This window comes from Equus caballus, chromosome 13 (assembly GCF_041296265.1).
Source record: "Equus caballus isolate H_3958 breed thoroughbred chromosome 13, TB-T2T, whole genome shotgun sequence".
NCBI classification, from domain to species: Eukaryota; Metazoa; Chordata; class Mammalia; order Perissodactyla; family Equidae; genus Equus; species Equus caballus.
Genome location: NC_091696.1, coordinates 12,340,109 through 12,357,144, shown reverse-complemented (window position 1 = coordinate 12,357,144; position 17,036 = coordinate 12,340,109). Strand labels below are relative to the sequence as shown.

The following is a 17,036-nucleotide window of genomic DNA, read 5'->3' as shown; positions in this document are numbered from 1 at the left end:
CCTCCTCCTCTGCGCCAGGAGGGAGCAGGGGACACAGGAGAGGCCCTGAGGCCTGCCAGGGCGTCAGGGCCAGCGCCTGAGCGTCCTGGGGGGCAGGGAGCCCCGGGGACACAAGGTTTCCGATCAGCTCATCTGGCAATAGTTCCCCACAGAGAGGGGGTTTCAGGCAGCCCCAACCCACACGCATGGCATTTCATTGCCAGGTACCTGGAAAAGAACTGCTCTGGCTCTAGAAGATAAACCCAAGGCCCACTCTCGCTGGCATAAGGAATGGCTGCCCCTCCGCTCCACCTACTCACTTTACAAGTTCAGTTGATTTCACACATTTAATTTACACCGGATCTTGCAAGGACAAGGAAGTGTTTTATTTATTTACAACAAAAACACATGTAACACAATTCTCTCTCTTCAAAACAGAGAGCCCTATAAAATACACAAAGCAATCTCTATTTGTATTTACCCAGGGACATTAGCAGCCAGAAGGGGGTTGGGACCAGGAGAAAAGCCAAGGACTAATTCCATCAAAAAAAAAAAAAAAAACAAACTCCCTCAAAAAAATTAGCATTTTTCTACTTGTCAGTAGCTACACTTTCCCCTACCCTGTGTATGAAAATGTGAAACAGAAAACAGCACCTATGAAAACATCTCAGTGGGTCGGTCAGAGGCAGCAATGCCAGGGCTGTGGAGCTCCAGCCCGCGCCCCGAGCAGGTCACAGCAGCTGCCTGCCTTGGAGGTTCGTTCTTTCTACAAAGTACTCCCAGACTCGTGACAACAGGGAGCTCCAGCAGCCTTGCTTCTCTTGCTTGTAGTTAGCGGAAGAATCTAGAAATCAAACACAGCAGTTAGAAATACAAGATTCAGTCGTTCCAAAGCCAGGTGACTGCCACCGAGGGTGCCATGTGCAGTCACAGCTACGCATACAAGGAAGCCAAAGCCAGTCCTGGGTCTGGGGCGATGACACCAGATGGCAATCAGGACAGATGCCATCGCAGTTCAGCTCCTACTGGATGGGCTCTGAGAAATGGTTACCAATTAATATGGTGGCTTTGAACCTTGAAATCAAGAACACAGGATACAGTCTCAAAATCAGAAAGAAAGAACTCTAAGATCATCTAGTTCAACTTCATTTTTCAGACAAGGCCCCAAAATGAGTGGCTAATTTCTGAGTGCAGGTAGAGCTTTATTCATTAGACTTTCTCGACTGTTCCACAGGGAGTGACACTTCCTCAACCATTTAAGGATGTGAAAAACACCCAAACAGCCAAACAGCTCAGCAGCTGCTCTTCAGTGGGGCACCAGAGCCCGGCGACACATGCTGAGGCAGCACCAGCCACGCGGATGTGACCTGCAGGAAGGCCAGACGACCTCCACAGGCTGCTCCACGCCCCACGGCAGACGGCGGGCGTGTGCTGACAGCAGAGACAGCAAGCTACTTCATCCAGAACCAGAAGACCCCAGGTGACCCTGGGCTCCACTGCTTCCTGCTCTGTGGTCCCGGGCAAGTCACGCCTCCTTGGTTTCCTCACCTACACAACGTGCCAGTGTGTGTGCTAACACGTCCTCACTGAGCTGTCACAGGCCCAGAGTGACAGTTATCTCAAGAAGGGTGCATTTGAGAGCTGTGACAATAGCCTGCCCACCCCCTTCCTCCCCAGTTCCCCTGGAGCCAAACACTGGCTCTGGCCGGACGCGCCTCCCCACGCTGGTACACTGGTATGAGCAGCTGTGCGGCCGTGCTGGGGGCCAGGGGCTGAGTGAGAATCCTTCCTTCACTCTCTTCTTGCAGAGCAGCAGTGTCTGAGGTGAGGCGAGAAGTCTGCACTGCCCACCCTGCCCCACGGGCAGCAGCCGCCGGTGGGCACAGCGCAGGGCCGAGGGGAGGCCAGCGCTTCCTCGAAGTCGTCCATCTGGCTTCTCATTGAGATGTAGTATGAAGAGTGCTTTTTTTGGTTGCTATAAATACTGTGGCACTCTGCTAGGTAAGCCTTTGTTGGCTGCCCCTTATAACAAACTATAGAAAAAGATGGCACCAGTGAAATTCAACTTACAAATTTCAAAGTTACCACCCTTATGGAACCCTTTAGTGGGATAAAGAGATGAACAAACAAAAAAATATAAGTGCACTGAAGAAAAGTAAGTGGGATATGAAGATGCAGAATGACACCGGTTGCTATTTAACACAAAGTAAGCAGAAGGGCCCCCTGAGGAGGGACATTTAAGTAGGCTGAGCCCTGTGGCTAGTTAGGAGAAGGGCTTTCCAGGCGGTAGGGACACCGATGCCAAGGCCAAGGATCAGAAACACGCTTGAAGAGCACGGCCAGGGTGGGGGAGCGCGGGGCAGAGGGAGAAGCTGCCCCAGGCACTGACAGCCTCGTAGTGAAGGCGAAGGCCGGGGAGGGCTTCAGGTTTTCCTCGGCGTGACGGGAAGCCACTGGCGCTTCCGAACAGAGAAATGACTTTAAAAAGAAAAGATTAGGGGCTGGCCCCATGGCCGAGTGGTTAAGTTCGCGCGCTCCGCTGCAGGCGGCCCAGTGTTTCGTTGGTTCGAATCCTGGGCGCGGACACGGCACCGCTCATCAAACCACACTGAGGCAGCGTCCCACATGCCACAACTAGAAGGACCCACAACGAACAATATCCAACTATGTACCGGGGGGCTTTGGGGAGAAAAAGGAAAAAATAAAATCTTTAAAAAAAGAAACGATTATTCTGGTTGCTTCGTAGGGAAGAGGCTGCAGGGGCGTAAGAAGGGTGGTAGGGCGAGTGGCCCCCTCACTGGGCGGGCGGGCCCTCAGGCTGCTCTGCCCCAGGCACCTGGGGGGGACGTCGTGATGGGGGCCAGCCGCCTGGTCCAGGCTTCCGGAAACTGGCAGCTTCACTCTTCATTCTGCAGCACCTCACTTCCCATTTATTCCTCCATAAACCCAACTGCCATGTACATCGAATGATTCTAGAACCATCATGCTGGAGAGGCTGTGTGGGCTCCAGCTGACAGTCCAGTCACACGCCTGACTGCAATGAGGGCACCCCGGCCACTGAAGTGGGTAACATTTCCTGTACTTTGTTGGGCATCCAGAAGCGGATGGGATGGAGCAGAGCCACAGAGCAGCTGGATGGGGCACAACCACACAGGATGAGTGGGGGCAGAAATAGAAAAAAACTGTAAGTATTAGAAGGAAACAAGACAGGGCTTGTCAGTTAAGATGAAATGCAAATGCATAATAAGCAAATGAGAAGATGCTCAACTTCACTGGTATCAAGGAGACAAATATGAAAACATGGAAAAGGGACAACGAGGCCCCTCCCACGGGGGATCCCACTTCCTCACCTCACTAACAGGAGCAGAAGCACTGGCGCTGAGCCGTGAACCTGGGGCAGCTGCCGTGGTGGCGGCTCGGGAGCGCTCCACCAGCATGGCGGGCTCAGGCTCCCTCTGCCCCCTCGCCGGGCTCATGGGCTCTCTTTTTGCTTTCTTCCCAAGCCCAAAAGTCCCCCCAAACTCTTCCCTCTCAAGCATCAAGCAGCTGGAGGAAAACGAAAAATTTCTGTTAACCTATGATGAAGAGCAAATTGAGTTTCCTTTTGCCTCAAATTCTCCTACTGACTTTAAAGGTTATTACAAAGTGTCCCATTAACACGTTTTCTTAGGGAAGGATTTGTTCTTTTGTGTGAGAGAAACTCTGCTGCTCTCCCAAAGCAACCAATTAAAAATGCACAATATTTCTTCCCTGCTACATCAAATATTCAATGTTGTAAGCCATGATAGGTCAAAAGGCAAAAAAAAAAGAAAAGCGTCTCTTTGTGGCATTTGATAACAATCATTCCTGATAAAAGCCTTCAGTAAAAAAACATTTCCTCAACATGAAAAAAGAATATATCTCAACCAAAAGTCAGCATCATGCTTAACTGCACACCAGCAACAGTTTTATCACAGTCATGAAAGCTGCGCGATGCTCAGAGCGGCCCTGCTATTTAGCACTGTTCTGGAAGCACTAGCCCAAACGCTTAGATGGGCCCTGAACACAACAACAGATGTAAGTGGTGGAGAGGAGACAACAATTTTCCCATTATTTGTATATGATGATCATATGGCTAGAATATTCAGGGAAGCAACTGACATAACTATCAAAAAACTAAAAACTTCAGAAAGGTGTTTGGTTACAGAGGGAAAAAACAGGCAATTTACAAAAAAAAAGTCACCTGACTCTGTAACCATGTGAAAAGATGCTTGTCCAGGGACATGCTAATTCGAACAACGAGATCCCATTTCAGACGCACCAAACTGGCAAAGGTTAAAAAGTCTAAACGCACAACGATGGCAAAGCTATGGAACGGACTCTCGGACACTAGAGAGGGAACGGGCCGTGAGAGGGAACAGCGACTCGAGAGATCAATTCAGCCACACCTAGTCCAGCTGAAGATACACATATCACCACCGACACCGAAATTGATATGGTACTGAAATAAGTCACAGAGAACTCAGGCCCGGGGACAGCCCATCACCTCCTCTCTCTCTATTCATTACTGTTAAGAAGATGACGATACCCTCCTAGGATGGAAAGGCTACTCAGCTACTTTGTTAAAATGAAGCAGTTGTTTATGTGCTTCGAAAACACCCCAAATGCATTAAAAACATATTATAGTATCAAATGTATAATTCTATTTCTGGGGAAGATTATATATACACCCACATTCTCAAATATTCACAAAAAACCCTTCAGGAAGGAAATGAAACATCAACAGTGGCACCTCTGGAGAGGGGGCTCGGGCCTGGGAGCTGTCACTTTCCACCGTTCTTGTTTAAACTTTAAGCATGCAGCGTTTTTATAATTTAAGCTGAAATGCTGACACAAAGTTGCAGGGAGGGGTAGAGGAAACACAACAGCACAATGCTGCTAATCGTCACATGTGGGTAATGCGGACGTGGGCAGACTGTCATGTTATTCTTTCCACCTCTGAATAGGTTTAAAAATGTCCATACTAAAATTTCACTACTAATCAAGTGAAAAAAAGAAAAACTGTTTCAATCTAGTCTGTGTCCCACGAAACGACTTGAGAAATAAATCCTGTAATCAATATTCACGCAGCATGAACATGTTCCCGGGAATGCAGATGGCTAGAGATGACCCCCAAGGTCAAACACTGGGATTTTATGAGGTTCAGTTAGTTGAATTTTCAAATTGAAACCAATAAAAAGTAACACTTTAGCATAAATGAAAGTGGAGCAAAGTAGAAAAATTCACATTTCATTTTGCAAATTCAATACTGGTAGCACATGGAGGTGCAAAGTCAGAGAAAGCAGCTGTCATGTATCCATGGCTCAAGGAAAGATACGCCTGGAGATCTACAAAGACAAAAGAAGTTAGACCCGGGCAGGAAAAGCAGACAAAGGTCCGTGAAGGCAGACTCCAGCGGAATATATTAATGCTAAACAAGCTGCTTCCAATGAGAGTAAACCCCAGGCATGGGGAAAAGGCGGAGTCGATGTGAAACAGAAACTCAGGCAATGATATGATCGGTGTCCACAATAATTGCACAACACAATGAGCAGTAATCAAAGAAGAGTGTGAAAACGTAACCGAGAAGACAGAGAAGTGATGGAATCCTGGCCCCGCGAGCCGGAGGCTGCAGAGCCCAGGATGTTTACGTTGGAAATCCGAGGACAGAGGGCTGAGGATCAGGGCAGGGTGAGCAGAGTTCCCACGGCGTCGTGTACCAGCCCTGCCTTGTCTCGCAGCCCTGTCCCATAGCACTTCCCTCTAGTCCTACAATAGCGAGCCAAACTGTCAGACGTGAACATCATCTGTGAGAAAGCTCTGGAACAGTGGGTCTTAACCTTTTTTGGGCCATATAGTCCTTCAAAAAAAACTGATGAAAGCGATGGGTCCCTCTTCAAAATCCCAGAGAATGCACAAATGTTGCACATAAAGGCGAAGATTCACAGACTCTCCCGGAAGCCATTATTACTCAGTCAATTGGAAGCACCTAGTCTGGGTATCTCAAATAACTCCAACTGAGGCAGAAGAACTTTATAAGGAGCCCAAGCCCATTCACACTCTATGACGTGATGTCCTGGCTACCCACAAGCTGCTGTGTCCTCTGGCCTGTTTGGTCCTTCATCCCAACACCCCACTCCCGCCACCCCACCTCGCAGCTGTCAAAGCTGACTCTCACTGCTGGGCCCTCCATCTGCCTCAACCCACCCTGGCCCTGGTTCTCTGCTGGCCCATTCCACACTGACTTCCTGTCACAGCCCCTCAGCCCCCGTGTAGTCCTCGAGCCTGGCAATCTGCTCCCTCCCTTGGCCACATCCCTCTACCTCTTTTCACCATAGGCATGAGTCAGGCCTCACGCTGTGGTGTTCCTTATCTACTGGAATACACATTAAGCTCTGAGTCGACCCTGAAGCCCACCCTTTCCAGGCTTCAACTGAACCAGAGCAGCCAGGCCCTTCTCCCCACTTGGGGGTGGGCCAGGACTCAGCCCTGCTGCCCTTCTGTCTATGACAGACAACTGTCTGAGTTTATGGCAGTTGGGAGCCACAGTGAAGGCAGCACGATATGTGGTCAAAAAAAGGGCAGAAGTGCCACCCAACTGCCACCCTTGTTTCAAAACAAGGTTTACATTATTTAACATATTACGTCTCCAGTTACCATCCAACTCCTCTCCTCATGGAGACATGCTGAGAAAGCAGTCTGTGTTACTGTGGCCCACACAGCAGCTGCATCCACAGCACCTAGGAGTTTGTTACAAATACAAATCTTTGGGCCCCACCTGACCCGCTGAATCAGAATCTCTGGGGAGGGGCCCTACAACGTATCAGGATGCCAAGAGGAATTACCTAGCAAAGGCCTGCATTTGTCTTTCATGGCCTTTTCTTCACAGTGTGACAATGACCGCTGTGGATGCTGTCACAGTGATAGGGCAGGCCACACTCTGGTGAACACACACTTGTCCTACGTGGCAGAGATGATTTTTGCTCACAGCCATTCACTTCCTTTATCTGATAGATCTGAGAACCCTTCTCTGGGTTCTTGAAACTCCTAGGCTCATCCCAGCTCATTTCAGCTCCACCCTGGGTCCGTGACGTCCCCAGCAGAAGCCCACGGAGGGCGGTGAGAAAACCAGGCCGGGCTCCTCATCTTCTCCCTCAAGCATCTCAAGGCAGTGAGATTCTCACTTGATGTTAATTCCTTATTGCTTAGGCTCAGTTCTTTCACTGTTTGTACCCTTGTTTATCTAAATCGGTGTCTGGGATGACATATGCTTGGAGGCAGAGTTTATATACCTAATTATGAACACAAGAAATTAAAAACAGACTGAGCCAACATCTGATGGAAGCTAAGGAAGCACACAGCGAACTGAAAGATCCGATCGCTTTACCCTCCAGATGCTGACACCGAAGCCCAGAGGGGAGATGATGGGGCTGAAGTCACAGCAAGAGAGCTAAGACTGAGAATCCAAATTTCCCACTTCTCAGCCCTGTAATGAATGGCAAAGGGCACTTCAATCATCACTGATTTTGAAGTTTAGCAAAAGGCACCTGGTTATCTCCTGAAATTCTCGCCGATACCTCAGCGCAAAGAACACAGACTCCATCAAAGTAAACCTGAGGAGGAGGCAGCTTTGGGGCCCATTCTGGCTGCCAAGAGAGGATGCAGAGAGAGGTGAAGGGGCCAAAGAAACTCTACCAGGGGAAATGCTTTCCCAGGAAGGGGTATAATGAAAAGGTGCCAACCCAAGTAGAGTTATTTATAGTCACACAACAAAGGGATGACTTCAATGACACCTCCTGAGCTGGGAGAAAAGGCATTTCACAGATATCCAAAAGATCAAGAGACTGTCTAACAGTTTGCCTGGAGAATGACATGGCCCTCATCGGACAACAAGCACATGCCTGCCTGGCCCAGTTACCCTCGAGAAAACAAAACTCCATTTTGAGCAGAAAAAAAAAGTGGAGGTGTTGGGAGAGAAAGAAAAGTTAATAAAATATAAAATTAGAAAAATACATTTAAGCATGTTATTATTCATTTAGGACTCAGATGAGTCTAACCGGAGACATGAAATATCTTTCGACTCAATGGTAGATTTGCAAGTCTCCTCTTAATCTCTTTGGGAAGAAGGGATCAAAGAGATTCTCTGTGCAGATCCAGTCACAGACCGTGCGAGATGATGAGCTGCTCCTAGGGTTTCCTGGCCACCCACCAGCCCGGCTCGGACACAGGAAGGCTATTTTGGAACAAGGGAACCTCTGACCCCAGAGGACACCTCTAGCCTCAGCGTTGGCACCAGGCTCTGTGTGGCGTGCTGCTCCAGGGCTCACTTTGCGCCAACTCTTTGAAGCAGGACTGAGTCCCGGAATCTCAACCACAGGCGTGTACTCTCCACAGCCTGGCCTTTATTTCCACCTGAGCCCCTGAGAGCTGCTTTGACGTCGCAGAAAACATTTTTAAAGTCTGTTAAGACACTCTTTCCCTGGAGCTGGCCAAGCAACATGGCTCAGTCCTCTTAATTCTATCGCTCAAAGGCTCCAGCCTCTCTCAAGCATGGAAAGCAGAGAAGAGGGAAGAAATTCCTCCACATCTAAGAGAGAGAGAAACATCCATGGGCACCCAGTGGTAACACTCCAACTGAAGAAAGAAGCTGAATGTATCTCAAGCTTCACATCTCATATGGAGTTTACACTTCAAATCAAATGAAAGTGGTCACAGCTGGTTACACATATGCACAAAGACCTCCACAGGGACAGGCTCTAATCCTCTCAGCTTGATTCCCTCCCCAATCTGTAAAATGGAAATAATTTCTCCCTCAAAGGAACGTTGGGAAGATTAAACAGGTTTACGGACATTACGAAGCACCACAGACACGGAACGATGCTCAGACTCTAGGAAGAACTGTTAAGAAACCCTTCACCCTGCGCACTCCTGCTCGCTCATTACAGACCCTGCTGACTCCCGAGGGTCAGATGTAGGCATAACGTGAATTCCAGAGACCATACAGAAAACACTGACGTGTAACTATGTAAATATTCAAAACAAGTGGAAGAAGATATTCTAACTTACATAACAGACCTTAAATTCGCATCCTTCACATAAAAAAGTTTTTACAAATCAACAATATAAAAGACCCAAAAGAAGAGTGGACAAAGAACATCAAGAGGCAATTTGCATAAAGGATACAGCTGGCCATTATGTACAAGATGCTGCTCAACTTCACTAGAAATTGGGGATATGCACACTAAAAATGATACAGCACTTGTATCCACTATTTTATTTTATGGGGAAAAAAATCCACCCAAGGAAAATTTGGGAAGCTAGGGTAAGAGATGATACCCAATGCCAAGCCCCTTCCTTCTGGTATTTAAGGATTCTACCTGCTCAGCCTGAAGAATGAGTCAAGCAGCTGCGCCCAGGTACACAGAGCGCCTGGTCAACTTTTCCACCTGTTTCATTCTTACATGTGAACAGGCAACCAAGAAACCCCAACCATCTGTGGGAAGTCTACAACAACATGGCAAAGGGAAAGGCCAAAGCAAATAAGCAGAAAAACAGTTCAAAGAAATGTGCAAAAAGGGTCCTTACCTTTCAGAGATACATAGGGAAATACTTGTGGATGAAACGATTTGACTACTAGGATTTGCTTCAAATTAATCCCGCAGTGCTGGGTGGGAGGGCATGGGTGCAGCCAAAGATGAAAACACTGGCTTCATGCTGTTAATTGTTAAAGCTAAAGGGTGAGTCCATGGGGCAGTCACCATACTAGTCTCTCTACTTAAGACTGGGATTTTTCATAATACGCAGAATGTGAAAAGAGACTGGGATACTATGAAAAAGGGAGATCTGAAAAGAGCTTGTGGATTCGAATATTTGATTGCTGAAAGGAAAAAGCCCATGTAAGATTGGAAAATTAAATACATGTCCAGTGGGGGCGGGATTTAAAGAGGCAGAAAAGATAGAGAGGCCCCTGCAGGAGGACCAACAACAGCCTACAGGAGTCCCAGAGCCAGAGGACAGGGAAAGAGAGGGGAAAACGCCATCACAGAAACATTATCAGGGGCCAGCCCTGATGGCCTAGTGGTTAAACTTCAGGGTGCTCCACCTTGGCAGCCCGGGTTCAGTTCCCAGGCGTCACACCACTTGTCTGTCAGCAGCCATGCTGTGGTGGTGGCTCACATGGAAGAACTAGAGGGACTCACGACTAGAGTATACACGTACGTACCGGGGCACCGGGGAGGGGAAAAAAGGAGGAAGATTGGTAACAGATGTTAGCTCAGGGTGAATCTTTCCCAGGGGAAAAAAAAAGAAAAAAGAAATATTATAGAAGAATTCCTTAGCTCTTAAGAACTTGAGCCTCTAGAATTAAGGTGCCCTTCTAAAGGACTTGAGCATCTGGGGGGGCCTGGACACATTACTGTGAAGTTTTAGATGAAACAAGAATAAAGAGATATTAAAAGATTCAAGGCAGAGCAAACAAACCAGATTTCTCAGACATGACATCCAACAGACAGTCTGTCCTCAGACTTGTACCCAGCATCTGGAGTTGACGAGAGGTTCTAGGAGGCGACAGGAATACTGACGGGAAAGATGAGTTCTGGTGGGGTGCGACAGGAGGGGTCGGAAGGGGGCTGTGAGGCAGGGAGGTCTGAAGGGGAGGCAAGGTTTGAGGGGGTGAGATCTTCTAAGTTGGGGCAGGTCCTAATAGGGACATAGTTCTAATGGGGGAGGGAGCTTCTGACTGGGGCATAGGTTCTAAGCTGGGGGAAGGCTCTTTTCATTTTAAAATCTCGGGCCCAGCCCTGTGGCTGAGTGGTTAGGGTTGCACACTCCACTTTGGCAGCCCAGGCAGGGTTTCACTGGTTCGAATCCTGGGCGTGGGCCTAGCACTGCTCATCAGGCCACGCTGAGGCGGCGTCCCACACAGCAGAGCTGGGAGGACATACAACGAGGATATACCACTATGTACTGGGGGGCTTTGGGGAGAAGAAGAAGAAAAAAGAAAAAAAAGATTTGCAACAGATGTCAGCTCAGGTGCCAATCTTTAAAAAAAAAAAAAAAAAGATAAAATCTATACCCAGCCTACATATTTTTAATCAAGTGTGAAATGGCTATATAAAAGCTGGAAAATTTCTCTCTTATACATACAATTTTTATATGTTACTTAAAAATATCAGAACAATGAGGTAAACCAAGAAAAGGGATCCAGGAAATAGTGGATTCAACCCAGGAGATAAAAGAGCTCCCAGAACGGCAGCTGTGCACCAGGCCCACAGGACAATCTGTACCGATGGTTACACAGATAGGGAGATTTCCAAGGGGGAGGTCCCTGAGAAGAAAGGAGATTCACAGACTATATGGTACCACAAGTTTTAAAAGAGATAAGGATAAGGTAAACAGTTCAAGAAGAAGAAGAAGAAGAAAAAAGAAATGCAATTAGAAACTGCAGGAAAGACAGAAGCTTAAAAAAAGAAAAAGCACGGAGGCCAGCCTGGTGGCATCGTGGTTAAGTTCATGTGCTCTGCTTCAGCAGCTCGGGGTTCACAGGTTTGTATCCCCAGTGTGGACGTACACACCACTCATCAAGCCATGCTGTGGCGGCATCCCACATACAAAATAGAGGAAGACTGGCAGGGATGTTAGCTCAGGGCCAATCTTCCTCAAGTAAAAAGAGGAAGACTGGTAACAGATGTCGGCTCAGGGCCGAGCTTCCTCACCAAAAAAAAAGAAAAAAAAAAAGGAAAGCAAAAGCCCTGGCCTTTCAGTTAGTAATATTCTCATCATGCAAAGTGGAGCATGGGAAATATTGTCTTCAGCTTATGAAATCAGACACAGATATAAGTATTATTTCCATTACAATAATTAATAGAGAGTCTAAAAGTAGTAATATAACCATAAGGGAGGAAAGAGATGGCATCATATCATATCACAGCAGGAAGTCAACAGATACATGTCCAAAACTGGTAAGAATCCAGAAATGGTGATAGAAACATAGTATTTGGCCATATGGAATACAGAATATTCAGCTATACAGAAGAATCCTCAGAAGAAACAAAAGTTAAAATTGGTTTCCTCTGGTGGACCCTTTGCATGGATTCTTTTTTCCAGTTGGTGGCTCCGGGCCAGGTGGCCAGAGCGTGAATCCCCAGCTCTAACGCTTACTAGCTTCGTCACCTTGGCAGGTTACTCAGCTTCCTCATGTCTAATTTATCACCCATAAAACGGAGATAATATCTACATTATAGAGATGTTATGTTAACAATCCACAAACATGTAAAAGAATGCCTGGCATAAAAAATGTTTAATAAATATACTTTGATCAAAGTTAATAAAAATAAACTAAGACAAAAATGGTCAGCAATGTTATTGAAACAATCTAGAAGCAAAATATGACAAACCAAAAGCAAAAAAAATAAAACTACGTGTAGGTAAGAGGACCATGTCGGTGAGTCCCCTCGGTCTAACGCTACCAATTGCCTCGTGAGCTCCGTCCAGCTCCGCCTCCTCCGGGAAGCTTTCCCCACCACTCTCAGTGTGTGAGATCATCCTGGAACTGCTAATTCTGCACCGCTCCCCCCCTCCGCCACGCCCCGATCCCCCAACTTAAAGCTGCTTTTCTTCATAATATATAGCTTCGGTCCCTTCCTCCATCACCCACAGGTCACCTTGTAGACCCTTCGGCATTCTGGTCACCCTCCTTCAGCTAGATTCCCGTTTGTCACCAGAATTCTTGTGAGAGAAAGCGTTCTCCCGTCTGTCCCACCTGGGAGGCCTCATGCTCCTGCCTGCTTTCCGTCCCTGCCGGTGCTTCTACCTCCAGGCTGTCATCTCCTCTCTCACACTTGCCACCTGCCAGACCTTGCACCTCCAATGTGCCCTCCCCAGCCCCTTGAGAACTTTCTTACACAAGCCTGTCAGATCACCTCAGCTCTGAACGCATCTTTGCCCTCCTCTGATACCTGCAGAGCACAGCGCGCACTCCCAAGAAAACTGAAATGCCAGGACAATGACCTCAGCTCTGAGCCCCTTGTCTTCTCTGCTCCCCTCCCCCACCCCCACTCCTCCCTCCCTGGGCCCAGTCTACCCCTCCTTCAGGACTGGCTCAGCAAAGCTTTTCTCTGATCAAGGTATTTCCCCTCATGCACTCCTCTTGTCTACTCTGATTCCACTGATTATCCTCTCCCCTCCCCCAGCAGAGCACCACCCCCTGCTGACCAGATCTCCTCACCGCCGCACAGCACCCCCCATGGTGCCTGAAAACAGGCAGCTCTCAAGGGTTCTTGGGGAAGGCGTGGGGAAGGCGTGGGTAACGAAGGCGCCGTCGGTGGTGCAGCAGGACCTCCTCCACCCTCCTTCAGGGCGCCATTTTCTTTGGAGCCATGCCTTACATTTGGCACCTTCTGGACCAGTGGGCACCAACAGCTTAGCTCCTGGGCCGGGTCTCTCCCACTTCTTTCCCTGTGTGGTTGTTTTCGATGCTGAGTGTAGGACTTCATACTTCTCTCTACTAGAGTTGCTTTAAGGATGCAAGCTGCCGTCCTCTGCAAGTCTGCAAGGGCCTGATGACAAAACATTCGAGTTGGAAGGACAAACAAAGTCATCTAACCTCATACGTCACCCACCTCTAAGGGGCCCTCTAGAGCTGCTCAGACAGAGCCTAACAGGGAATGCCCCAGCTCCCAAGACGACCCACACCCAAACAGTGGGAAAGCTTGGTCTGGGAGCAGGTGCTCCCTGCAAGGCCATTCTCCACAAGCAGCCAACAGCGGCACCTTGTCTGTGTGCTCGCCATGTTGGAAGAGCTTAATGTCACTATGGTAAGACATTTAATTAGTAAATCTTTCATATCAAGCCAAATTTTGTCTTCCTATTAGGTGTTCTTGCTGGTCCCGCCCTTTGGAAACCACAGAATAAACTTCACCTACTGTACATCAACCTCTTACATGGTTGAACACAGCTGAAGTGCTCACTTTCTCTCTCTTTTCCAGACATCACAAAAGCAGGGCGAAGGTCTCAGACACTAGCATGCCGCGATAGGAAGGACACAACTCAAACACTGAAGATGACAAAGGCACGGAACAGAATTAAGGAAAACATTAGCACACGACTCCAGTGTTTCCAAACGTGACGGCATCTGTTCTAAGAGCTCCTTGGTGGCCCTGGTGAAATTGCTACTACTGTGGACGGAGCAAGATGAGGTCTCAACCGCGCAGGTAGGTAGAAGATGCCCACTTACGGAAGTCTGACTGCAGCGTACACACACACAGGAATGCTGCCTCCACCGCACTGCAAACCACAGGGAAAGCAGCTTCATGCAGCTTATCAAACATTAGCATGGCCTTTGCTATAAAAACGTTCAAGTCTTCTGATGCACATGAGTTAAAACACTGACCTCTGCCTTGACCTTTTAGATTATTCCCAAGAATACTCCCATCCAGAGGTGTGTGTGTCTGCCACGCCCTCTGGAAATCCAAACTAAGGAAAACGATGGTGTGGCAGAACTAGGGACGCGACTGCTCCTTCCGCCGTCGAGAGCCAGCAGCAGGCGGTGCAAGAGAGGCCCAACTCCCCAGGCTGGCAAGTGACCTACTGCTCCGTTACGGCAGGACTAACGGTCACACTCGACAGGGCAGCGAGGGTGGCAACAGCTAAACATCCTCAACAGGCAGCTCCCCATCGTCTCCGTGCCCTTGCTGTTTGGGAACAGCAGCCTTCCTACTGCGGATGATCATGCTCCCCCAGTTCCCACGATGCGGTGCTAGGAAGGGGTGTGCCACTCAGGGGACTCCACACGCCCCAAACCAGGCCGGAGTCCTGCCTCAGGATCCTGCAAACTGGAGCTACGGTTGGTACAAGAGGAGGAGGGAGACGGGGGTAAGGAAGAGTCCTCTCTTGAGTGGAAAGGCTGTGGAAATGGACGCCTGGCCCTCCTTACGGTGGGAGAGAATTAAGCAGAGAGGAGACTGAGTCCCGGAGGCACTCAGAGCCGCAGGTCTCTACCTGCCTGAGTACTGGATGTTCGACACCTCCTTCGATTCTGTGAGCCACCCCAGCATCCCTTCAGCAAATCTCTTTTTCAGCTGACACCAAAGATGGGTTTCTGTCACTGGCAATAACAAGAGTCCTGCCAGCCAATACAAGAGCTGGCCCGGAAGGCATGGTTTCAAAGATGCTGGTCTGGCATCTCCGCTATTTCATACTTGATCCAACCAACATTTACTGAGTGCCGATCACGTGCCAGACATGGTTCCAAATGCTCGAAAATACAAGATGAAAAAGAAATGGCCTCTGATCTCAAAAAATTCAGTCTACTATAACCGAGGCTTAGAGAATAGACTCAAGAGCACACGTGTTCCACCAGAAGTGTCCAACATCTTAGAAGATGAGATGAAGACAGGTCAGCAGTATCGAACATCTTGGAAGACAAGAACAAATTTTAAATGGCTCTAGTTGGTCAAAACTAAGTTGTCAAAAGAATCTAGAAACCTGGACATTTTAAATGACGACCTAGGCACAAGTACAACAGAAAAAAGGGCAGCAGAGAGAATCCCAACAAAACAAAAGCCAAAGTACGTTACAACCTCAGCAGTGGTGGGAGCACGCTCAAGGCCATGTGAGACCCCAGTAGAGTCACTGCTGGGGGCAAGAAAAGAGTCCAGACTTAGGAATAGATGCGAAATCATCAGGCTCCAAAGAAGCGACAAACTTAGAAAGCTGAGTAATGACGACGGAGAGGAAGCGCGTTGCCCTGCTGGGTTTTCCAAGGTCTGTTTCTGACACGGACCCTGGAAGAGCTGGATCTTCATTAAACGGCAGAACATGCCAGATCACAGGGCCAGGCCTCCACTTCTAGGGGATCTTAACAGTCGCCAAGCAAGAGAAGTCCTCTGGCTCACGTCTCAGTCCAGAAGACCTGCAAATACTCCAGTGTCCCCAAAAGACCTGAAGGCCGGGGCACAGGGTCAGGGTCAGTGATGAAGGCGACATTTACTTCTGAGACCGACTGGGTGTTTCTGACAGGGCGGGGAGCCGCGGTTTGCAGCCCACTTGTGGAAACGTCTGGGATGAATAGGCCTTTTCACTGCCCTCTCCCCTCAAGCCTCTTTTGTGGAGAGATGAAGGTGGCAACAAAGGAGAGATTTATCACCAAGAGCCCATTCGGCAGCTGTTTGCTTGTTGTCCCTTGTTTAACTTCTCTCAAGAGAGCAGAGTTATCTCGCCGGCTAAGCAGGTGTTTAAGGCAGGTGATTTTGTTTCCATTAATTTTCTGCAGTAACAGTAAACCAGACCGGAGAGCTAGCTCAGGCACCGCGGGGAACCTTAACCCTGTGCCTGCTGACTCAGCGGGCAGCTCTGAGGAGCGGCGGCCCAGCGCAGCCCTCGACCTCTAGATTTTGTCTTTAACAATCTGTTAAATGTAAAGTGAGGTTGGAGGCTTCCAGGTTTTCAGGAAAAACCAGATTAAGAAAAGCATTACTCTTCATTTCAAAGCCCAGATAAACCATCACATTAATGACCATATTCATGGTTTCATGTTCCAAGCTACTATGAGGGAGAGGTTAACAGAAATTTCTTTTTTTTTTAAATTTAAAGCTTAAGGCTTCCCAAACCTATACATTTAACCTCCAGCTCTGGATGGACTTTCTGATCTTCTCCAGGAGAAGGCCCCTGTCTGTGCCTTCTGCACTATAACTGTGTCATTAGCTTCAGCAGGGAATTTGTCTACTCTTCTTGCCCATCCTCAGCTGCAGACAGGTACCGTTCACTAGCGCTGAGGAGGACCACCGTACTTCTACAGACTGCTCAAAACCCCAAAGCCTTTTATGCTCCAGCCCTTTGGTTACCTTCAGTTTTCTCCTACTGCAGAGTCATCATCACAAGGGGCAAACATTCGGTGGCACATTTCTTTCTCTTTATCCGTGTAGTCCTTGTAACAGCTACAGAGAGAAACACACTGGTTAGAGAAGGCCTGTGTTTGTAGGAGGTGACACCTGGTGGCTAGAATTCTCCACTCAGGACCAAAAATGCTGAAAATCCAGCAG

General features: G+C 48.4%; 1 protein-coding gene across 3 annotated transcripts in view; it reads right to left on the bottom strand.

The window, feature by feature from the left end:
* Nucleotides 1-343: 343 nt before the first annotated feature.
* Nucleotides 344-17,036, bottom strand: part of FKBP6 (FKBP prolyl isomerase family member 6 (inactive)) — a 28,036-nt gene continuing 11,343 nt past the window's right edge. Inside the window, exons 8-11 of one of the 3 annotated variants that reach the window (XR_002812109.2) lie at nucleotides 16,839-16,931; nucleotides 13,938-14,050; nucleotides 13,383-13,553; nucleotides 344-823 (exon numbers count right to left, since the gene is read on the bottom strand). Coding sequence is in view for 1 of the 3 variants with exons in the window: in NM_001309461.1 (NP_001296390.1) it covers nucleotides 16,841-16,931 (91 nt within the window). In the remaining 2 variants the exon portion in view is untranslated. 3 annotated transcript variants of the gene reach the window in all.